A 23,799-nucleotide genomic window follows, 5' to 3' on the forward strand; every position below is an offset into this window, starting at 1 on the left:
AAGAGGAAATAGATATCAGAATCCAGAAGGATGCCATTCACACATGAGATGTGGACTTACAAAGAGACCTAGGATCTGGGGACCCCATATAGCCTTACTTAGATCCAGTCTACTTCCTTACTGGCTGTATGTTGTTAAGTAAGTTTGTTTATCCTCATTGAGACTCAGTTTCTGTCATGGGTAAAGGATAATATTTCCCCTTGAGTTCATGACAAAGATTAGGTGAGGCATAATAAAATAGGACTCAGCACTTGCCGGTATTATTAGTGTTCAAACATGGAAAAAAAAGAAAAGTCAAAAAACAGGAGTAATTAGAAGGAAGACTACGAGCCAATCTATCTACCTCACCCCACCCCTGCCCCTGACTCCTCACCCCTTTCTCTGGTTCCAAGCATCTTCCAAGCCAGCTGGAGTGTGTACCTTTGTTCACTGCTTAAAATTCTGCCCATTAGAGACATTCCTTGAGATCTCTCATAACCCACTGTGATTTCTTTTTCTCTTTTAAGTAATTGTTTTCCATCTCTTCCTAAGAGAACAAGCCTGGCTGTCTAGGAAGGCAAGGAACATGGAGCCTGGAGCACCAGATCACTCAGGGAGTGTCACTACTCCAATACATCTAGGTTCCAGCCCAAACACAGCCACAAACCTCTCACAGGGGCAGAGCCGATCACTCATTTGGCTCAAAATTTTTCTCCTGCAGCTCACACTAAGCCAGATAAACGATGATTTTGTTGTGTCAACAAATCACTTAATTAAATTGAGAACAATATCAATTAGAATCCATGGATAAGACTTAACCTTCAAATAGTAGAAACTCTGGAGTTAATGCATCCCAGGTTTCACTATTCAATATCTCTTTGAGAAGAGCCATGAGATGAGTCCTATTTTCTGAGTAGGGAAACTGAGGCACAGAAAGTTTAGTGAGTAAACAAGTCACCCCTCACAAAGGCTAAGTAAGGTTGCTGTGTTGCTGTCCCTGGCCCTCACCCTCCGCCATGGTTGCTAGTTATCGGGCTAATTTGCTAAACAAATATCAAATCTCCTTTTATGGAGTTAAAGTGTAAAATAAAGTTAATGAAGAAAGAAATGCCTAATAGGCGAACAAGAAATTTCTTCCCTGGCTAAAAAACCGACCATCTCTCTACCAGGCCTACTGGTGAAACTTTCCTGAGATAATCCATTCAGATATTTTGCTGTTACCAATTTACCCTTAGAACACACAAAAAAAAAAAATGACCCAGAGTCAGGCTCTGATAGCTCACACCTGTAATACTAGCTACTCAGGAGGATGAGATCTGAGGATCCAGGCTCAAAGCTAGCCCAGGCAGGAAAGTCCAGGAGACTCTTACCTCCTGTGGCTCAAGTGGTAGAATGCTAGCCTTGAACAAAACAGCTCAGGGACAGCACTCAGAGTTCAAACCCCATGGTGGACAAAAAGGAAAAAAAAAAAAAAGGTGAGTGAGGGCCTCTGGTGAGTAAGATGGGCAGAATGAACCCAGATGACCAACACAGGGACTGCTGGCACAGTCGTGGTGGAAAGAAGCAGGCTATGTCTTGGGGACCTGGAAAGAGGCAGTTACATACAGGCAGGCTGGATGGTTGAGATCTCGAGGTCCCCTATGGCACTCTGCCCTGGAGAGCTCTTCCTCTCACAGGCTAGGGGAACAGAGACAGAGTCTTTAGAGGAGAGCCCTGGGGGCTGGTGGAAGGGGGAGGGGGGCGGTCAGCCTTGCTATGGGCTCCAGATTAGCCTGAGGTTGATACATGGGCCAGGCCCTCCGGGCAGCCTGGTCAGAGAAGCTAGTCATGTTCCACACAGCTAGCTTTCCCCAATTCTACTGCAATTTTAGGGTCCATAGGCTGCCTTGAGAACAAATAATCGGCCCAAGAAGGCCGAACACTAGGAAAGCAGCCAGGCCCTTAGCTCTAGGCAGGAATGGTCATTTCCAGAATTCAGTCTGGGATGGTTTGGGAGGGAAGGAAGAAGCTCAAATCCCAGTCCTACTTCTCCCCCATTCCCAGTGACTAAATCTCTCCAGTCGCCCTGCCCTACCAGGATTGGGGGAGCCCACAGAAGAAGTGGAGAGACTGAGTCCCAGCCAAGGCGGGGAGGGGTGCCTAGACAGAAAGAGAAGCAACTCTTTTCCATTCGAATGTCCTGTGTGCACCGAGGTTTGAGGTGACAACGTGAAGACCCTCTGTCAGGGTTTCAGTAAAGGCCTCCCAGCAGCACTGAGATAATGGCTGGAGTATTCCCTAGCACAGCAGATCCCTCCGGCTGCTTTCTACCCTTCCCACTCGCCCCAGCTCAGCTTGCCCACAGGTTCCCAGAGACTCTTGGCAGTGCAGTGGCTCTTGGGGAGAAAGAAGTTGTGAGCTGCGTGGGAGGCAGTTAGACTGCCAGCCTGTGTTGCAGCCTCCTTAATGAGGGACAAGATCTCTCCTTGGAGCCATTAAGCGGCAGCTACAAAGGTGGGGAACCCCAATTAGAAAGGAGTGGGAGACATCAGGAGGAGGCCCAGAGGAACGCCTTCAGGACAGATCCTGGCCTTTGGGGACTTTGGGGACCATGCGTGTCATGGTAGCTGCTTGGCTTCAGAATCTCATCTCCTTAGCCATGCCAAGACCACTTGTAGAGCTAACTCATGGTAGTGACCCGTCAAAATATGCAAAGTGAAAAGAGGAGGAAAAAAATTACAGAGGAAAAGGTTTTTCCCTGGGTCTGCAGCTCAGATACTATGATCCAACACTAAGCAAGAAAATGATAAATTATTTACTTAATTTTAATGATACCCGCTTTAAGTGTTGCTGTATTTGTCCCATGGTTATTTGCATACAGCCCATATCTCAATTGAATAGCATTAAGTTTACAGCCTGGATTTTCCAATGCTCCCTCGGTTAGAGTATAAGATTAGCTCTTGAATTCATTAGCAGTCATCTCCTTTTAAATGTCAGATAGCTATTTAAATGCCAAGCACTTATGAAATGCCTCCTGTGCAATTCAAATCAGCTTTACCAAATTAACTCATTAATCTTTATTGTTTCTTTTACTAAACAGAAAGGCTTCCAGGTGTTTTAAGCTGAACATTAAAAATACTGTATAGGTGTACACTATAGATGAAACATTTTTTTATTCACATCAATTTGTACAAAGCAAGGGATGGCTTTAGATTTTCTGCTAAATGTGTCATCTTTTCCATTTGCTATTGAGTCGTCCCCACTAAAGTGTATACAAAAACAAAACCAATTAAAACTGTAGGCAGGGCAGGGAATGTGGCTTAGTGGTTAAGTGTTTGCCTAGCATGCATGAGGCCCTAGGTTCAATTCCTTGGTACCACATAAGATTAATAAAATAAAAGGAAAAATAACCATTAAATTAAAAAAAAAAAAAAAACCGTAGGCATCTCTGCTTTCTTCCAGTCCTCTTTTTCCCATTTTCCTCCTTCCATTTAGCCTTGTATTTTCTTCTCTTTCCTACACTTTTAGAGTCCTTGGCCCTTGGGTATCTGCTGTCTTTGCCATCAACATGCTCAAGAGATTCGAGTGTCAATTTTGATTACTGTACCCTGGTAACAGAAGGGATCTCACAATGCCAAAGATGGAGCCCAGGCTTTCAGGGAAGAGCAGGCTAAGAATCAGAAACTCTCCTTTCCAAAGAGTTCCTGCTTGCGTTTACCCTCCAGACAATCAGATCACAATAATGTAGACTGCTAAAGATCAGTATCTTTATCTTGGGCTGGCTCATTCCCTCACTCCTCCCCACAACGTTTCGGCACTGGGGCTTAAACTGAGGCCCACTTGCCTTTTTCACTCAAGGATGGTTTTCTACTACTTGAGCCATAGTTCTACTTCCAAGTTTTTGTTAATGAATTGGAGATAAGAGTCCCTTTTTTTTTTTTGTCGTTCGTGGGGGCTGAACTCTGGGCCTGGGCGCTGTCCCTCAGCTTTTCAGCTCCAGGCTAGCTCTCTACCACTTGAGCCACAGTACCCTTCCAGGTTTTTTCTGCTTATATGGTGCTGAGGAATCAAACCCAGGGTCTCATGCATTCAAGGCAAGCACTCTACCACTGAGCCAACTTCCCAGCCCAATAAGAGTTTCTTATCTGACTTCAAACCTTGACCCTCACAGCTCAGCCTTCTGAGTAGCTAGGATTATAGGCATGAGCTATCAGTGCTCAGCTGATTGGCTCCTTCCAGTCATCTAGTCTTGACTCCAATGTCACTTCCTCAGAGAGATCTTCCCTGACCACCCCAGAAAGTCACCCATTTCCGATCATCCTTAATTAGGAATGATAAATTTGATGATCAAGTTGATCACCTCATTCCTCATCTTCCCTGACCACCTGACCAGCAAGTCACTCATTCCTCTCAATTCCCATCACCATCCCCCATCCTCTATCACTATTGCATCATCTCATAGATGAGTCACCATCTAAAATCATCCTTCTTAGTTAAGTGCTTATTTGCTGACACATGGTAAGGTACTCGATAAATACCAGTTTCATGACTAAATAGAAACCACCCAAGCACATGACTTGCTTTCCTGGATTCAACTTTCTGTCTTCTATCAATAACCCAGAATCCTCTGTGTTTAATCTTTTCTTTCCTCCTATCTCCCAAACTCCTTCTCCCTATCATTTATTTTTCTAGAACTCTTAAAAATAATAAGCAAAATCACAACTGTGCATTCCAGTTGCTGTAGAGATTTCACTGAAAACATCTCACTAAGTAGAATTACTTAGAAGAATTGTTAGAATTACTTAGAAGAATTGTTATAGAAAAAGATTTACAGAGGAGGCAACAATGCTTGATAAGAAATGTACTCATTACCTTGCCCATGTAATTGTAACCCCTCTGTATGGTATTTTCACAATAAAAAAAATTTTTTTAAAGAAAAAGATTTACAGGTCAACTTTTCTCAAAACCCCCCAACTCCCCACTTCAGTCAGCACCATTTAAGGAGTTAAAATGATTCCAGGCATTGGAACTGGGCTTGGCTGTGTTTTTTGTCCTCCAGCCTAATACAAAATCTTCCTTGGGGATAATGGTGAAATACTGATAATTAAATCAGTAGTATCTGATTTCTGTTTATTCCATCCATGTTTCATGCAAGACTGTAGAATCTAGGAAGATCAGAATGCTCTGTCTGACTCAAGCTTGGACCAAAGGTTTCCATTTGATCTAGAAAAGAGCAAGGGGATGTCTGCCTGAGAAGCTAATCTGATATATGGCTGAGATGACAAAAAACTGGCTATGTATTCATAAAAAAAAAATCCTTATCTCTAGCCACATTTCAAAACAAAGGAAAAGGGTGTGGGTGTTCATTGGAATGATGGCTGCTTGTGGTAACCCACCAACTGTTAATTCCTCTTGAATGCTTACAAGTAATAGAAATGTTATGGGAAGGAGAGTTTATGGCTGCCCAGAGAGACAGACAGACATCTGAGAGTTAGTCTCTTAGAAAATATGGAGATGATCAAGTCCCCACCCAGGGTGATCTCATAGCACACTAATGTATATGACCCCCAAAAGTCAAGTCTGAAAAAATAACAAATAGCTTTTCTCTCTGGGAGTGAGAGACCAGTGCCTTGCAGAAGTCAGGCCTCTGGAGGTCAATGCATACTTCCTATGAAGATGTGTCTCTGTCCCCTCTCCATTTCCAGTGAGAGGGACCATACGCTAGCTGCCTCTGCTGTCTGTCACTTATATATCCCTTACATCTAAGCTGTGTATTAGAACCCTGAGTCAAGCACTGCTGTGATTTGGGAACAAGACAGTTATGGCTCCTGTCTCCCAGAGCTTCACCATTTTGCAGTGGAGGGGGGGAAGGGGTAGGGGGTGGAGAGGGACTGAATCGCCTGCTGTGAATCACCTTCTGACATGATTGAAACTTCATGGGCTGGGAAGGTGGCTCAGTGGTAGAGTGCTTGCCTTGCATGCATGAGTCCCTGGGTTCAATTCCTCAGCACCACATAAGCAGAAAAAAACAGAAGTGGCACTGTGGCTCAAGTGGTAGAACACTAGCCTTGAGCTGAAGAGCTGAGCTGAGGGACAGTGCGCAGGCCCCACAACTGGCAAAAAAAAACAAAAACCTTCATTTCCTTCTTTGTTCTTTCTTCCCTTTCAATGGAAGGGAGGTACATTCTCCATAACAGTGGGGACTTCTGCCTACATAAGGCACTCTGTGTGGCACAGAGAAGACACTTAAAGTTGTACACACCTGTAATCCCAGCTACTTGGGAGGTGGAGGTAGGACAATCTTCATCCAAGCCCAGCCACAGCATAAGACCCTATGTGAAACAAATAAAAAATAAAAGTGGTAAAGTACCTGCCTAGTAAGCATGAGGTCCTGAGTTAAATCTCAAGTACTAGAGGGATTTTTTTTAATACCCAATACATGTTTATTAAATAAATAAATGAAACTGGGGAGATAGAACCAGGCAATAATGGCCTCATAAACCTAAGCCTATTGGCAGTGGTCTTAGAAAGTGTTAAACAGAAGAGTGATGTGGTTAGTCTGCATCTTGTAAAGATCACCCAGTTGCAGTTGCAGGGTGGAATGTGGGCTGGAAGGCAACTTTCAGACCAAACTGTGCATGGTGGTGACTATAGAGAGCTGGCCCCAAATACCAGTCTCCCCAGGCCTCCCAGACTCCTCTTGTCTAATTCTCCTTCCTTCTCAGCCACATTTATTCAAGTGACACTTACTTTCCTATTTTTTTTGGGGGGGGGGGGAGTCAGGGGAGTGGAGAGGGCAATACTAAGGTTTGAACTAGGGCCCTATGCTTGTTAGGCAAGTACTCTACCACTTGAGCCAAATTTCCTGGTTTCTAGCCCTTTTTCTTTTTAGTTTATTTTTGATGTTGTGTTTTGGTTTGGTTTGGTTTGGTTTTTGCAAGTAGGGTCTGGCATCTCTTTTGCCTAGGGCTGGCCTAGAATAAAACCTACGGCCTGCCACATCGCTGAGCCCACGGTACTTGCCATCATAGCTGCCCTTGGACCTCCATCCTCCAGATCTCCACCTCCCATACAGCTGGGATTATATGCATGAGCCACCGTGCCTGGTTCAGACCAAGTTTTCTAATATACCAAATATATTTTCAGCTCAAAAAAGAATTGGAGGGCTGGGAAGGTGGCTCAGTGGTAGAGCGCTTACCTTGCATGCATGAGGCCCTGGGTTCGATTCCTCAGCACCACATAAGCAGAAAAAAAAAAAAGCTGGAAGTGGCGCTGTGGGGTAGAGTGTTAGCCTTGAGCTGAAGAGCTGAGGGACAGTGCCCAGGCCCAGAGTTCAGGCCCTACAACTGGACCCCCCCCCCCAAAAAAAAAATTGGAATCTTGCTATAACTATATTTGCTGTAAGGCAGGTTTGATTTGTAGAACTTATAGAAATATAAAGATCTCATTTTAAAAAGGAGTCTTAGAGCCAGGCACCAGTGGCTCATGCCTGTAATCCTAGCTACTCAGAAGGCTGAGATCTGAGGATTGCCGTTCAAAGCCAGCTGGGGCAGGAAAGTCCCTGAGATTCTTTTTTTTTTTGGGGGGGGGGGTGGGGGAGTGGGAGGTGCCCTGTCATGGGGCCTGAACTCTGGGCCTGGGTGCTGTCCCTCAGCTCTTCAGCTCAAGGCTAGCACTCTACCACTTGAGCCACAGCGTCACTTCCAGCTTCTTTTTTTTCTGCTTATGTGGTGCTGAGGAATCAACCCAGGGCCTCAAACATGCAAGGCGAGCGCTCTACCACTAAGCTATCTTCTCAGCCCTGTCCCTGAGATTCTTATCTCCAATAAACCACCAGAAAACCGGAAGTGGCGCAATGGTTCAAGTGGTAGAACACTAGCTGAAGAGCTGAGGGACAGCATTCAGGCCCAGAGTTCAAACCCCATGACCGACAAAAAAAAAAAAAGTCTTAGGGGTTAGAGGCATGACTCAGTTGTTAGAATGTTGGCCAACAAGCAAAGTGTCATGAACCCAGTGGAGTACTGGCTACAGATGACAACAACAAAGGAGTCTTAGAGTTGGGCATGGTGATTCACTCCTATAATTCCAACATGCTGAAGGCTAAAGTAGTAGGATCATAAGCACAACTAACCTGTGCTACACAGCAACACTTGCTCTCAAAAACAAAAAACAAGCCAAGCACCAGTGGCTCATACCTGTAACCCTAGCTACTCAGGACACTGAAATCTGAGGATCATAGCTCAAAGCCAGCATGGGCAGGAAAGTCCAAAAGACTTTTTTCTCCAATAAACAACAACAACAAAAAAAAAAAAAGCTGGAAGTGGAGCTGTAATTCAAGCGGTAGAGCGCTAGCCTTGAGCAAAATGGCTCAGGGACAGCATCCAGGACCTGAGTTCAAGCCTCAAGACTGGAAAAAAAAAAAAAAAAGAGCCTTGGACAAGGATTTTAGCTCCTTCATATGCCAGCTGAATGACTTGTAAAAGTTGTTGAGCCTCCCAGAGGCTCCCAGATTCCTCATCTAACAGGGTTGTTGGGAGGATTAAATGAAATAATTACAAACCTGGGAAGGCCTCTTTCCCTTCTCCGGACACTCTTAACCAGTCTTTCATTCTCTACACCCATGGGGTCCCCTGTGTCTTTGGTGGTAATAAAAATAGATGTGTTGCTACTAGTGTGAGAGCGATGAAAAGAAATTGCTTTTTATAAATATTAGGGGATTTGGACTGGCTCTTGTCGCAATGTGTATCATTCTTGTGAAAGCTGGGCTTTCTGTTTCTCTCCCAGGGAGCCAGGCAGTCCTTGGAGGCAGCAGCTCAGAAGACAGGAGAGCCTCAAAGCTGTATAAATAAAGGGCTGATATGTTCAAACGAAACAGAAGTTTACACGTGCAAGCTGCACATCGACATGACGCCGTTCCTGAAGGTGAACTCACACTGAGAAGGAGAGGGGTTTTATAGACACATACACAGGAATTCCAGTTAACACACTCCTGCATGGTGCAAAAACAGCTTCAGAAGTCCCTGGGCGCTTCTACTTTATCAGAAGGGATAGAAAATAAGGCAGTTGGTAGCAAGATGAAGAAAGAACAAATTAGGACAGTAATCTCAGTGAGCCATCGGGGACAAATCAGTTGGGTATCTGGTTAGAGTGGTGGGGACAGGGAATAGAGAAGAATAACTTTGAATCACCTCATGAAACAGTCAAATGTAATTCATTTTATCTCCACAGTAACTAACAGTGCTACTGGTTTACAAGTATGACTTGGTAAAGTTGATATACCTGCTGTGGAGAAGTCTGATTGTTGAGTTAACTATTTAGAAGTCAGCTATAGAGTCTCTTGGAAGTATTTGGCTTTGTTTTCTGTTCTTCAAGTGCTGATCTCCCAAACGTGATTGGTTTCTGGTTAAGATACTGAGCACTCTAATGAGGAGAATATCTTTGTCTATTTTTAGAATATTTGCTCCCACCCCAGCTTCTAACACAGTCTCCGGCCATGGAAGGTGCTCACCAAATGCTCCAAGAATTAACCCATCCATTTCAACCCTCAGCTTTTTCCTACCCATTCTTTGCCCTTCTCAGAGCTAACTGAACTGAAAACAAGTGACCATGGAATCCAAGCAACTGACCAGGAACAGAAACAGGGTTGGCATGGAAGGAAGGCTTCCACCATGCTACCTTCAAGGGTACCATCCCTTGAAAGAAGGGACTCTGAAAGACAGAAACAGGAGAAGAGAACTTCCATCAGTGAACTTTCATCCATGGTCCCTTTTATTCTTAGCAATCGTTTACTTCTTTCCTTGGAACTTAGAGTCCTAAGGCTGGTACTTCCTAGGATAGTGATATCATCATCATTATCAATATTCCATTTAGTCCATATGTAAGCACCTGGTATGTATCTGGCACTTTCGCATATTAGGTTACATCCATCAATACAACAGACCAAAGTGGGCTTAGAATGTAGGTCAGTGATGGAGTCCTCTAGCATTCACAAGTCCCAAGATTCCAGTCCCAGCCCTGCACCACTCCTCTAAAAAACCCACAAAAATACAACCCCACACCAAGGCTGAACATTGGTGTTTCATGCATGTCATGTTCACTACTTGAGAGGCTGAGACATGAGGACCACAGTTCCAAGTCAGCCTGGGCAGAAAAATCCATGAGACTCTTATCTCCAATTAACCAGCCAAACAAACAACAAAAAAAGACAGAAGAAGTGTGGCTCGAAGTAGTAGAGCATCAGCTTTGAGTGACAAAGCAAGAACTCAAGGCCCTGCATTTGTTAAAGCCCCAGTATTGTGCAGTCATGTGTGTGCGTGCGCGTGCACACGCATACACTACTCCATATCAGACCAAGTTCTCTGCTCTCTCCAAGGTAGTACAGGGAAAAGATGCTAAGCAACAATAAATTAAGTGCATGATATGGTAAAAAGATATCCTTGGGCTGGGAAGGTGGCTCAATGGTACAGTGCTTGCCTTGCATGCATGAGGCCCTGGGTTTGATTCCTCAGCACCACATAAACAGAAAAAGCTGTGGCTTAAATGGTAGAGTGCTAGCATTAAGCTGAAGAGCTGAGGGACAGTGCCCAGGCCCAGAGTTCAGGCCTTACAACCGGCAAAAAAAAAAAAAAAAAAGGTATCCTTGCTAAGGAATTACAATAAGAACATATTTATTTATTTATTGCCATTCTAGGGGCTTGAACTCAGGGGCCTGGGTGCTGTCCCTGAGCTTCTTTGGCTCAGGGCTGGCATTCTACCCCTTAAGCCACAGCACCACTTCCGGCTTTTTTCTTTTTGCTTATGTGGTGGTGAGGAATCAAACCCAGGGCCTCATGCATGCAAGGAAAGCGCTCTACCACTGAGCCACCTTCCCAGCCCCAAATGTAATGCATTTTATCTTCACAGTATTTCATTCATTTCTCCTTGGTGTATGTAGGAAGCATTGCACATTTCAGGGAATGCGGGTAGATTTTTAAAAATGGAAGCAGCACAAAAATGCAAAGAAATGTAAATAATCCCAGTTGCTAACATTACTGAGCTAATGTTACTGTGTTAGGCTCTGTCCTAAATTTCATGTACATGAACTCATTTCATAAGAAGTAGGTAACAGGGCTGGGAACGTGGCTCAGTGGTAGAGTGCTTGCCTTGCATGCATGAGGCCCTGGGTTTGATTCCTCAGCACCACATAAGCAAAAAGAAAAAAGCCAGGAGTGGTGCTGTGGCTCAAGCGGTAGAGCGCTGGCCTTGAGCTGAAGAGCTGAGGGATAGCACCCAGGCCCAGAGTTCAAACCCCATGATTGACCAAAAAAAAAAAAGAAGTAGGTAACAATATCCTTTTTCACAGATGAGAAAACTAAGGCATTTAGAGATTAAGTTGCTTATATGATGTCCTATATCTGGGAAATGGCAGAAACAAGATTATAATAAGCTAGAAAGCTTCACTTCAGACCCCACCAACCAAAGCACTACCTGCCATGCTAGCACATTCAGCATATTACAAACACTTGCCACCATGCCGGTTTGGTTTTCATTTTCTCTTCTTCCTTCCTTCCTTCCTTCCTCCCTTCCTTCCTTCCTTCCTTCCTTTTTTCTCTTTTGTTCCTCGTCCTCCTCCTCCTCCTCCCCCCCCTCCTCCTCCCCCTCCCCCTCCTCCTCCTCCCCCTCCTCCTCCTCCTCCTCCTCCTCCTCCTCCTCCTCGTGTTCCGTGTGTGTGTGTGTGTGTGTGTGTGTGTGCGTGTGCGCGCGCGCCAGTACAGAGCATTCAGGGTATCATGCTCTCACTGGTTTGTTTGTGTTTTGTTTGGTTTTGTCTTTTGGCCATTCCTGGGGCTTGAACTCAGGGTCTGGGCACTGTCCCTGAGCTTCTTTTGCTCAAGGATATTACCCTACCACTTGAGTGACAATGCCACTTCTGGCCTTTTCTGTTTATGTGGTACTGAGGAATCAAACTCAGGGCTTCGTGCATGCTAGGCAAGCACTCTACCAATAAGCCCCACTCCCAGCCCTCACCTTGGTTTTTATGCTCAAGGTTGGCACTCTACCCTTTGAGCTATACCTCCACTTCCAGCTTTATGCTAGTTACTTGGAGATAAGAGTCTCATGGATTTGTCTGTCTGAGCTTCAAACTTTAATCCTCAGCATTCAGCCTCCTGAATAGCTAGGATTACAAGCATGAGCTACTAGCACCTAGCTTAGAGGGACCCAACTTCTATCCAAACTATAACTAATGCTTACCTAGGAAGTTGAGGCCCTTGGTTTGGTCCCTGCACAGAAAGGGGAGGGGGGAGGAAAGGAAAGAGGGAGGGAGGGGGGCTGGAAAGGTGGCTCAGTGGTAGAGCGCTTGCTTGCACGCATGAGGCCCTGGGTTCGATCCCTCAGCACCACATAAGCAAAAAGAAAAAAGCCAGAAGTGGCGCTGTGGCGCAAGTGGCAGAGTGCCCAGGCCCAGAGTTCAGGCCCCACGACCGGACCCAAAAAAAAAAAAAGAGTGAGGGAGGGAAGAAGGGAAGGAGGGAGGGAGAGAGAGGAAGAGGAGGAAGAAGGAGAAGGAGGAGGAGGAGGAGGAGGAGGCAGCTAACAAAGCTAGAGCAAAAACTAGAGTATGGATCATGGGGGTGTTTGCCTAATTTTGTCTGATAAATTCTTTATGGTATATTATCCCAATAGAGAAGTGGAGATGAACTGGACTCTCATGAAGAACCAAAAGAAACCCTCAGAGAAAGTGATGAACTCAGCCAAGGTAGAAACAGCTGGCTTGGGTTGGGTAATCCCATTATAATTGTGTGATGACCTTTATGCTGTTAAAAGGTGCTAATAGGAAAGAACCATTTTGTTTTCCCTTGGGCTGGGTGCTGGAAGTCAGAACACAGTAAAAAGTGCCAATACCTGGGCTGGGAAGGTGGCTCAGTGGTAGAGCGCTTGCCTTGCATATGTGAGGCCCTGGATTCGATTCCTTAGCACCACATAAGCAGAAAAGGCCGGAAGTGGTACTGTGGTTCAAATGGTAGAGCGCTCACCTTGAGCTGAAGAGCTGAGGGACAGCATCCAGGCCCAGAGTTCAGGCCCCCATGACCAACAACAACAAAAAAAAAGTTCCAATATCTGCCTCTGTTTTTGTGCATCATAAGCAAAAGTGTCCTTGGATTATTGAAAGATTTCGTGCTCGCTTCGGCAGCACATATACTAAAATTGGAACGATACAGAGAAGATTAGCATGGCCCCTGCACAAGGATGATACGCAAATTCGTGAAGCGTTCCATATTTTTAAAAAAAAAAAAAAAAAGAAAGATTTCTTCCCTACAGAGGTAAGATTGATGCAAGAGAGTGCAGACTTTGGGGTCATTAAGAGCCCTGCCAACATCTCCTCTATTCCACCTGTTTTCATGGGGCTGGGGGTTGATTGTAGAGGTAAGAGAGCTAAAGTTCACGGCCTGGAGGAGTGATATTACAACAAGCAGGGACCATCATCTAGATGTCCCATGTCACCCACGGCGGGTGGCAACAGCAGCTCAGTGGTGGCTTCCTCCAAAAATGACGGTGCATTTGGTGGTGGTGGTGGTGGGAGTTAGCCTAGAACCACTGAACTTTATGACTTAGTTTATAGTCCCAGCCCCTGAACCCTACTCTAAGCTCTTTCTTGGGGTACCTGCATGTGTGGAAAGGTATTGGTTAGATCTGGAGAGCAAAGCTGTTCTTTATCCTCACAGCTTCTGGCAAGGAGTAGGAACTTGAGAGAGTTACATTCTCAAAGGTGGATGCAGAACCAGACAAGAGGAACATGCTAATTTTTGCTGTTCAAAGGTGTCCAGCAGAGGGAGCACATGGGAGCTGGACACTCAGTGACCAAGTCATTCAAGCTGTGCTGGCCTGAGTTACAAAAAGATCCCCAAGCGAGCTCTTTACATGCAGTGTTCTGCACAAGCTAGCAGTTCAGACCCACAGCTGCTGAGTGAGAGCATCTGTGGTGTTAGACTTCCTCTTTACCTAATCCATGCCTAGACCTAGAGTCCTCATCTGTCCACTAAGGCTCAAAACAGCTCCTCCATGTTAGGCTGCATAAAGAAATCATTCACATTTAAGAAACAATAATAGAGGAAGTAAATTTGATCAAAGAACATTATATACATATATGAATATATCACAATAAAGCCCTCTTATGCAATTAATATACACTGATAAAAAATAATTCACATAAGCCAGGCACTGGTGGATCAAACCTGTAAATGTAGCTACCCAGATGCCTAAGATCTGAAGATCACAGTTCAAAGCCAGTGGGCAGTAAAGCCTGTTATCTCCAATTAACAACAACAACAACAACAAAAAGCTGGAAGTAGTGGGTGCCAGTGGTTCATGCCTGTAACTAGCTACTCAGGAGGCTGAGATCTGAGGATCGTGGTTCAGAGAAAGCCCAGGCAGGAATGTCCACGAGACTTTTATCTCCAATAAACCACCAGAAAACAGGAAATGACACTGTGACTCAAGTGGTAGAGTGTTCATCTTGAGCTGAAGAGCTGAAGGACAGCACCCAGGCTCAGAGTTCAAGCCCTATGACCAACAAAAAAAAAAAGCTGGAAGTGGAGCTGTGGCTCAAGTGATAGAGCACTAGCCTCACTCAGACCCTGAGTTCAAGCCTCAGGACTAGCACTCAAATAAATAAATATGATGCACATAAAGAGCCCATTAAGGGGTACTAATTTTTCCTTGGACATTACACAAATAAATATCTATAGTCTTATGGTCAACACTGCTTATCTATTTGTGAAATGGCACCTTGACCTATCCTGGCCCTTCTGAACAGACCACCCATAGGATGAGGGAGGCCATACAGCACAGTATTGATGTCTTAGTCAAACATAGTAAATTTTACACTGATTTTTAAAGGATCTTGTTGTTTCTGGGTATCAGACAATAATATATTATGATCATCTGATTCCTGGGTTTGGTCAAGCTTTTAAGCAAGGTTTCTGCTAACATGAGGTTTCTGTCCCCTCCATTTTCGGAGCTGAGTGACACTAGCCAGAGAAATGCTCTGCAGTTTTCAGATCTTCCACATTGTAAATCACAAGTGCAGAAAGTGAACTCTGACAAGGCCCCAAATTCTTAGCCAAGTGCAATGGAGATTTCAGGCAGCACAGAACATGGCCAAAATGAAGCCAGGACTGAGCTGAGCAGATTTCCTGTCTCAGACAGCAGAGCAGGCTCCAGCTGAGTTCCACGAATGTTAGTCAGACAGTCTCTAAGGCAATGAAATATCACTGTTGAAAGTTAAAGATGGCATTGCTGTCCTGAATGATAAATGTGAATGTGTTCAGAAAGGATTTCAAATCTTTGAAGGAAAAAAAAAAAAGGGAATGCTAAGGAACTTTTTTCAGTAATTTAAAGATAACTCTTAAAAGGTCTTAAGGGTAATTGTCAGGACTGGGGTTTTTTTGTTCGTTTGTTTTTGTTTTTCCAACCCCAAATTAAGTAGTGATCTCCATGGTTAATTTTAAGCAGTGAACCAGTGAGAGGTGAGAATACTTGCTAAAAACACTATATGCTGAGGATCTTGGTTTGAAGTGAGCAGGGGCAAGAAGCTTTCTGAGACTCTTACCTCCAATAAACTACTCAAAAAAGCCAGCAGTGGCGCTGTGGCTCAAGTGGTTAAGCGCTCACTTAGAGAAAAAAAAAAAAAAATTAAAACAGAAGCTCCAGGACAGCACCCAGGCCCAGCCCAGAGTTCAAACTCTAGGACCAGCCAAAAAAAAAAAAATCGATCAAGCAATAGATAGATGGAGATAAGGCCTTCCTTTCCATCCCTATACACATGTATTATTCACACATACATGCACCAAACTCAAAGAAAAAAATAATAAAGTTTCTCTATTTGTTTATTTCCTAAGCTGATAGTTCTCAAATTTTACTAAGCCATAGAATCACCTGGAAATTTTGTAAAAAGGATTTCTGGGCTTTGGGCAGAGCTTGAGTGGCAAAGTGCTTGCCTTGCAAGTCTGAGGTCCTAAGTTTAAACTAGAAGTGAATCTGTGGCTCAAGCCTTGAGTAAAAGAGCTCAGGGACAGTGACCAGGCCCTGAGTTCAAGCTCCAAGACCAACGCTCGCACGTGCACACATGCACACACACACACACACACACACACACACACACACACACACACACACACACACACAGAGTTGGGGGAAAGCACAGGCACAGCTAAACAGTTCTGTGAGGTATCTCAGGCTTCTCCCCTACATGAGAAAATCTAGGTATCAAATAACATATATCTTTGGTCACAGAGCTGAGCAGTGGACAAGTCCCAAGACTGAATTTCCTAGGCTCTGTAGAGATTTATCTCCCTGTGAAATCTCATCTGTCTCTCTCCCTCTCTCCCTTCTTCCCTTCCTTCTTCCTTCTTTCCGTACCTCCCTCCATTTGGAGAATGAAGAGATTCTTCTGACAATTATTGCATTGCTATGCTAGTCTTTTTTTTTTTTCCTTGCCAATCCTAGGCCTTGAACTCTGGATGTTGGTGCTGTCCTTTTGCTCAAAGCTAGTGCTCTACCACTTGAACCACAACACCACTTCTGGTTTTCTTCTGAGTAGTTAATTGGAGATAAAGAGTCTCAGACTTTCCTGCCCCAGCTGTCTTTGAACCACAATCCTCAGATCTCAGCCTCCTAAGTAGATAGGATTACAGGTGGGGGGGGGGGCGCCCCCGGGGCCTATGCTATTCTTTTTTTAAGAGGAAAATAAATGTGGATAGTCAAGGGAGGGAGGAAAAGACCAGAGGCGACAGTGAGCCTGTGCTTTGTAGCCTCCAGTTCTGGACTGGCAGCATTTGTGACCAGAGCTGGGCTCAGTTCCCAGCGCCTGCCTCCAGTACCTCTCATTCATCTCAGCAGGATCACCTCCATTCCCACCCCGACCCCTCATAAAACAAATGCTCCTTGGATGAGCTCCCAACCCAAGCAGATCTTTCCTCCCCTTCCCCCTCCCCCTGCAGGTGGCTCTCCTGGTGGTGTATCTTGGAGTCTTTTTTTTTTTCCCCTCTCCGTGGTGGCTTGTTATGTCTTCAAGCACTGAGACCTCCTGTGGATCCATCCTTAGCAGGAGACTTGCAGAGCTAAAAGGTCTAAAGCTCTGAAAAGCAAGCAGGAGGGACCACAAGGGGGGGGGGGGTAGATAAAAGACAGACAAACCTCTGGTGGGCCATCCAAATAATTTGGATGTTTTAATATGTTTTGTTTTTGGTTTGGGGGGTGGGTTGCTTTTTGTTTTGGAGTTTTGCTTTGTTTTGTTTTGTTGCCAGTCCTAGGGCTTGAACTCATGGACTGAACACTGTCCCTGAGCTTCCTTTGCTCAAGGCTAGCACTCTATCACTTGAGCCATAGAAAGGATAATGAAGCTCAGAAAGGTTGGGTAACTTGCCTGAAGTCACACAGACAGCAAGTAGAGAAGCTGAGCTGTATTCAGGTTTCTACTGTTGTGCCCAGGTACCAGGACCCCCACCAAGAAGACCACGGAGAGTCAGACTTTACAGCTGTTTTAAGGTTTTATTTAGATGGGCTGCAGCTCGGGCCTCGTCCTACACTCCAACACAGCAGAGCCTAGGAGGAGAGCCCTGAGCTAAAGATTTGCAGGGCTTATAAAGGCACACAACCAACCAGGTGTTTGGACCACCACGTGTTGCTCTGCTAGACAGAATTTGCTGATCTTAGGTTTAAACAAGCAACAAGTGGTCACTGCCTCAAGTCTTTAACCCTCCATTCCCCTCCTTGACTTATGGTCCTGAGACACAATCTTGTGGCTCTGTCCCCAAACTAAACTCCAACAGCTCTTGATCTTGAACAGGTTCTTCTAGTCCCTCTGACCTTAGCCATAAACAACAATACCAATAACAATCAGTCCATTTTTCTTTTCTTGAGGTGTACGCGGAGTGGTTGGGTAGGATGCTTGGAGACTTCCCATGTTTCCCCACAGTTGTCCAGGGCAAAGGGGTCAGCCGGTCTGGTGTGGGAGCAGTGGATCCAAGCAGCAATGCCATCCACCTTAAGGGCAGTGGGTATAGCCAATAGCACCATGTAAGGTCCCTTCCACCGTGGTTCCAGAGATCTCAAGTTGTGCCTTCAAACAAACACCCAGTCCCCTGGTTTAAACGAATGGGGGGTAGGAATAGAAGCAGAAACATATGCTTTTAGTTGAGACCACATACTCTTATTCACTAGCTGTAAATAATCAAGCTTACACAGAAATTCAGTATCATCCAAATCAGCAAGCAATTAAAGCCAAGCTGATAGGGTGAATTTCTTACTCTAAACAGAGCCAAAAGGAAGGAGCGATACCCAGTCTGCACCAGTCTCCAAAGCCAATTTAGTTAAGGTCTCTTTTAGAGTCCGATTCATTCTTTCTATCTGCCCTGAACTCTGGGGTCCAATCCATCCCCAGTGCCATGGCTATTCCCTGACTTACTTTTGAGATGAAGGCCAGTCCATTGTCCGACCTGATGGTGTATGGGAAGCCATACCTGGGTAGGATTTCTTCCAGGATCTTCTTAGCCACGACATTCGCGGTCTCATGCTTTGTGGGGTGTCTACAAAAACTAACAAATATTTATATCCAAATTTTCCAGTTTTAATTTCTGTGAAGTCTACTTCCCAATACACACCTGGCCTATCTCCACGGAGGTGAGCACCTTTTGTAACTGGTTGATTGGGGGCATTGGTGAGCTGACAGGCTTTACAATTTTTAACAATGTCCTCAATGTGTTTATTTCCTTGCCTAATTTTTACTTTGAGTGTTGGAGCAAGTCCTGCATTCTTCGGGTTCCCATGTGAGAGACCCGATAGATTCTCTTAAGAATCCCCTTGTCCAGTCTTTGTGGCAAGATAAGTTTCTCCTCACCAGTCTTCCACCAGTCTTTATTTCCTTCTCTGTCTGGGGGTTTATAGGTCATGGGAATTTTCTTGATCCACGCCAAGTCTTCTTGGGAGTACTGAGGCTCAGGAGGCAAAGCTCATGGCCCTGGGTCTACTGGAGTCAGTACTTCCGCTCTGGGCTGGAGGGCCGCCTCCTTAGCTGCCTGATTGGCCAAGTTATTTACCTTTTGATGGCCAGGGCAGTTCATAATGGCAATATTTGCTGGTTCCTATAAGGCCCAGATGAGGCTTAAAATTTCTTTTCTTTTTTTTTTTGGTTTTTGTTTTTTTGAGTCCAGTCGTGGGGCCTGAACTCGGTCTGGGCGCTGTCCCTCAGCTCTTCAGCTCAAGGCTAGTGCTCTACCACTTGAGCCACAGCACCACTTCCAGCTTTTTTCTTTTTTGCTTATGTGGTGCTAAGGAATTGAACCCAGGGCCTCATGCATGCAAGGCAAGCGCTCTACCACTGAGCCACCTTCCCAGCCCCCTCTTGTTTGTTTTTAATAGTCTTTCCCTCAGCTGTCAGTAGCCCCCTCTCTTGGTAAATGGCTCCATGGATATGCACGGTGGCAAAAGCATAGCGACTGTCTGTGTAAATGTTTAGTTTCTTCCCTTTTCCCATCTGTAGGGCTTTTATTAGTGCCACTAGTTCTGCTCTTTGTGCAGACGTTCCCTGGGGGAGTGCTTCTGCCCACACTATCTCAGTGTCCATGGTGACTGCTGCGCCCGCGTACCTTTTTCCATCTCGAATGAAACTGCTGCCGTCTGTGAACCAGGTATGCTCAGCATGCAATAGTGGCGAGTCCAACAAGTCTAGCCTCTTTTCCTTGGCCCGGTCTCTCTTCTTACACTCAATTTCACATTCTCTGTCCTTCCTTTTCTGTCTTTGCTCCTCTGTCTCTCTTATTGTAAACCTTTTCCGCCACGGCTACTAGATCCCTAATAGACTTCACCAAATCTGTCTAGAGCCTGCAACTTTCGCTTTATGTCTGGTGCAGCTTGATTTACATAGGCAAACATAATCATCTGAGCCGACTCCTGGGTCTCAAGATCATACGGGGTATCATTGACTAAAAGCTTCCATGGGCCACTCAAGATATGCTGCCAGACTTTCACTTCCTCCCTGTCTAACATCATAAACTTTGGCCATATCAGTAGGTCAGCGAGCCGCCGCCTTGAGACCTGGCGATAGACGAGGAGTCGCTCCCTACCTTCAACCGTCTCAGGAAAATAGGCAGCGATCTAGGCAGGATCCGTAATGGCGCTCCTGTGGGGCCAGGGATACGTTTCTGCGCCACCTCTCGGATATGGTCTCTCTCTTTGGTGGTAAAAACGACCTGTAAAAGCTGACTGCAATCATCCCAAGTGGGCTGATGAGTAACAAGAATAGTTTCAAGCAAATGAATTAAATCCTGGGGTTTCTCAGAAAAGGGGACATTTTGGGTGTGCCAATTGTATAGATCACTGGTATAAAATGGCCAATATTGGAGTTGCTGTTGACCATCCGCATTCACAGGACCTACGACGCATAAGGGAAAAACAGCTGCATTAGAAGGGGTGTTGATCCCACGGCGTCGGTGAGTGACTGGCCCCTCAGAAAGTTTAAGGGCAGGTGCCGAGGGTTTGGCTGCTGGTTCTATAGCTCCCTCCTCCTCTTGATCATTCTCAGGTTCTGCAAAAGGAACCTGGGAAGGGGAGTATGGGGGAGGAAACATTTCTTCTTCCAAGTTATCCTCCTGAAAAACCGGGGGGTACAATTTCTTTTCCTCTTTCTTAGTTTCTTTTTGTAAGTCTAGGGGGCTAGATGGAGTGTTGCCCATGGTTTCCAGTCCCATCAGTACAGTCCAAAAAAACAAACAGTACAAACAAAACACACACAGGCCTGACAGTTACGAAGTGGAGATCTCCCAAATTGGTCCACTGACTCCTGTCACGGTGGGGGTTCCACACCGACCCACGCCCCCACAGCAGAAGGAGCGGACCCACAGTGGGCAAGTTGGGCCTCGGTTAGGAGGGCCTCTTGGTCAGTTCCAGCCCAACACCGAACCGACCCACGCCCCACAATTCTCACGGCGGGGTTCCAAGGACCCCCGCCCCACAATTCACACGACAGGGTTCCAAGGACCCCACACACACACAAGAGGATCTGGGACGTCTCCCAGTTCCTCCAGGGTTGTCGTGCAAGTGCGTCTGCTTCGACAACCCTTTACACAATACGAATCGGAGCGGCCGTCCTCAGAAAGGAAAATGAAAGTACAAACAGACAACGACAGGACAAGACAAATTAACAAAGACAGCGCTGTTTTACTTTTGGAGTCTGAGGTCTTGGGGCTCTTTGGAGGGATCCCGGGTGAGCCCCCACTAATATGTTATGCCCAGGTCTCAGGACTCCCACCAAGAAGACCACCAAGAGTCAGACTTTACAGCTGTTTTAAGGTTTTATTAGACGGGCTGCAGCTTGGGCCTCGTCCTACACGTCCTATACTCCGACACAGCGGAGCCTAGGAGGAGAGCCCTGAGCTAAACATTTGCAGGGCTTATAAAGGCACTCAACCAACCAGGTGTTTGGACCACCACGTTGTTGCTCTGCTAAACAGAATTTGCTGATCTTAGGTTTAAACAAGCAACAAGTGGTCACTGCCTCAAGTACTTTAACCCTTCATTACAACTCTGAGACCCAGGGTTCTACAACTCCTGAGAAGTTATGTTGAGTTGACATCTATGTGTTCTGATTAGGAAATCACAACAAAGTTCAGAAGTCATGTCAAAATTATGGCAGTATTTTTATCAAGCTAGTCTGAATATGAATCTTGGAGTTCGTTCAGAATCCCTGGAAATTTTTTTCATTAGCTTTCATTTCATTTTCATTTTAGTTTCATTTTCATTGGTTCAAGCAAATATAATATAAGGAAGTTTTGAGATTTGAAAATATTGGTTATTTTATAAGAAGTTCAAATACACAAAAGGGCCAATGCATAAAATTCTTTTTGTCTTTTCTTTCTTTTTCTTTTTTTTTTTTTTTTTTGTTGTTCATAGGGATTGAACACTGGGTCTGGGTGATTTTTGCTCGAAGCTAGCACTCTACTACTTTAAGCCACAGCACCATCTCTAGTTTTCTGGAGATAAGAGTCTCACAGATATTTTTAAAAAGCAGTTTAGTTGAAAAGCACATTATATTGAATTACTTCTCATTAAAAATTAATGATCAATGAAAAAAAAAAAAGAGTCTCACAGACTTTCCTGCCTGGGCAGACTCTGACGCATGATTCTCAGATCTCAGACCTCCTGAGTAGCTAGGATTACAGGCTTGAGCCACGAGCACCCAACTTGGAAATTCTTTTTTTTTTTTTTTGGGTCCGGTCATGGGGCCTGAACTCTGGGCCTGGGCACTGTCCCTCAGCTCTTCAGCTCAAGGCTAGTGCTCTACCACTTGAGCCACAGCGCCACTTCTGGCTTTTTTCTTTTTGCTTATGTGGTGCTGAGGAATCAAACCCAGGGCCTTGAGCATGCAAGGCAAGCGCTCTACCACTGAGCCACCTTCCCAGCCCCTGGAAATTCTTTATATTATGAATGAAAGAAAATATGGTACACAAATCAATAATTATTTTGATTATTAAAACCAAAGTAAACAAAGTATCTGCCCAGTCTTTGTGGGTATCCAGTTCTGTCTGGTTCTGTTTTAAAGGCCTTTCCTTGGGGATGATTCTTGGAAGTTAGTGCCTCAGAAGGAAAGAGGACAATGCCTGTCCTACCTGTGCAAGTGAAAAGCTTCTAAAGCTGTGGCAAGGCAGGAAGTCCACGCTCAGGGGCAGAAGGAGCTGCCCACAGAACTTGGAGCCTGAAAGGAGCAGCAGCCACAAGCTCCTTGCTTCCGGCCAGGCTCCTGTGGCACCAGGCCAAAGTCCCTGCTGCCCACTGGCAGTTCTAAAGATTCTGCAAGTTGTTAGCTCTGACATGACCTACACCTCGGCAATGCTTTGTTTTTCCTTCCAGAAAAGATCACAGAGTTCTCCATAATGGGAGAGAATGGGGCCAGGGAGTGGAACATCCTCAAGAACATCCTCACTGCCCCCTCAGCCTATTGTGGAAACCCCAAGAAAGTCTCTGGAACAACACAGCTGTTACCCTTGATTCTGATTTTCATGCTCCAGAAAAGACAATGTGGGCCCTGAGGCCGCCCTGGGGCGAGCGGCGGAGGCAGTGGCCCCTCCGCGGGGCGTTCGCGGCCCCCAGCGTCCGCTTCGCCAGTCTGGAGGCGGCCTCCGGGCCCGAGGACAGCGGAGGTGGCGGGCCAGGGAGGAGCAGCGGACCTCATCTCGTCCTCGCCGGCGCCCGGGCGGGCGGAGGCCCGTGGCCATGGACGACAGCAGGGTGGTAGGTGGCAAAGTGAAGAAGCCAGGCAAGCGGGGCCGGAAGCCAGCCAAAATTGACCTGAAAGCCCAACTGGAGAGGAGCCGGCAGAGTGCCCGGGAGTGCCGTGTCCGGAAGAAGCTCAGATACCAATACCTGGAGGAGCTGGTGTCTAGCCGAGAGCGGGCCATAAGTGCCCTCCGAGAGGAGCTGGACTTGTACAAGCAGTGGTGCGTGGCCATGGACCAAGGGAAAATCCCTTCTGAGATCAAGGCCCCGCTCACTGCAGAAGAGCAGAGCAAATCTCAGCAGAGCACCAGCAGGCTCGGCAAGACCGGCAAGGCAGATGCCGCCAGCAATTCCTGGCCGTGCTGGAGACAGAATGGAGATGGCTGACCGTGCTCAAGGATGCGGCTGCTGATTTAAACACGGCTTCGGAGTGTCCACTGGTCGACTGTGGTCTGTTCTTGTTCCTCTGTGCTGGATTTAGTCCCCTTTGACAGCCCGGAGTCCTTTCAAAGCAAACATTCCAAAGTGAGCGTCGAGGAGCCCCTATCTGGTGGTCCCTGTGCCTGGTGCATGATTTATTTGACTTTTTCC

The 23,799-nt window shown here is 45.8% G+C and overlaps 1 protein-coding gene and 1 non-coding gene across 2 annotated transcripts; both read left to right on the forward strand.

Annotated features, from left to right (window-relative positions):
• The first annotated feature begins 13,113 nt into the window (after nucleotides 1–13,113).
• On the forward strand, nucleotides 13,114–13,220 carry LOC122096470. Its single transcript, XR_006145305.1, has one exon. It is a non-coding gene; the product is annotated as a U6 spliceosomal RNA (small nuclear RNA).
• A 9,936-nt stretch (nucleotides 13,221–23,156) lies between these two features.
• Nucleotides 23,157–23,595, forward strand: LOC122096442 (cAMP-responsive element-binding protein-like 2). The gene has a single exon (XM_042666997.1). The coding sequence runs from the start codon at nucleotides 23,206–23,208 to the stop codon at nucleotides 23,593–23,595; it is 390 nt and encodes a 129-aa protein (XP_042522931.1). The 5' UTR covers nucleotides 23,157–23,205.
• Nucleotides 23,596–23,799: the final 204 nt, after the last annotated feature.

This window comes from Dipodomys spectabilis, unplaced genomic scaffold (assembly GCF_019054845.1).
Source record: "Dipodomys spectabilis isolate Male_0828 unplaced genomic scaffold, ASM1905484v1 ptg000373l, whole genome shotgun sequence".
Taxonomy (NCBI): domain Eukaryota; kingdom Metazoa; phylum Chordata; class Mammalia; order Rodentia; family Heteromyidae; genus Dipodomys; species Dipodomys spectabilis.

Bases quoted from the DNA above. Each gene is read 5' to 3' on its own strand.
- LOC122096442 (XM_042666997.1), top strand. From the start codon at position 23,206: ATGGACGACAGCAGGGTGGTAGGTGGCAAAGTGAAGAAGCCAGGCAAG.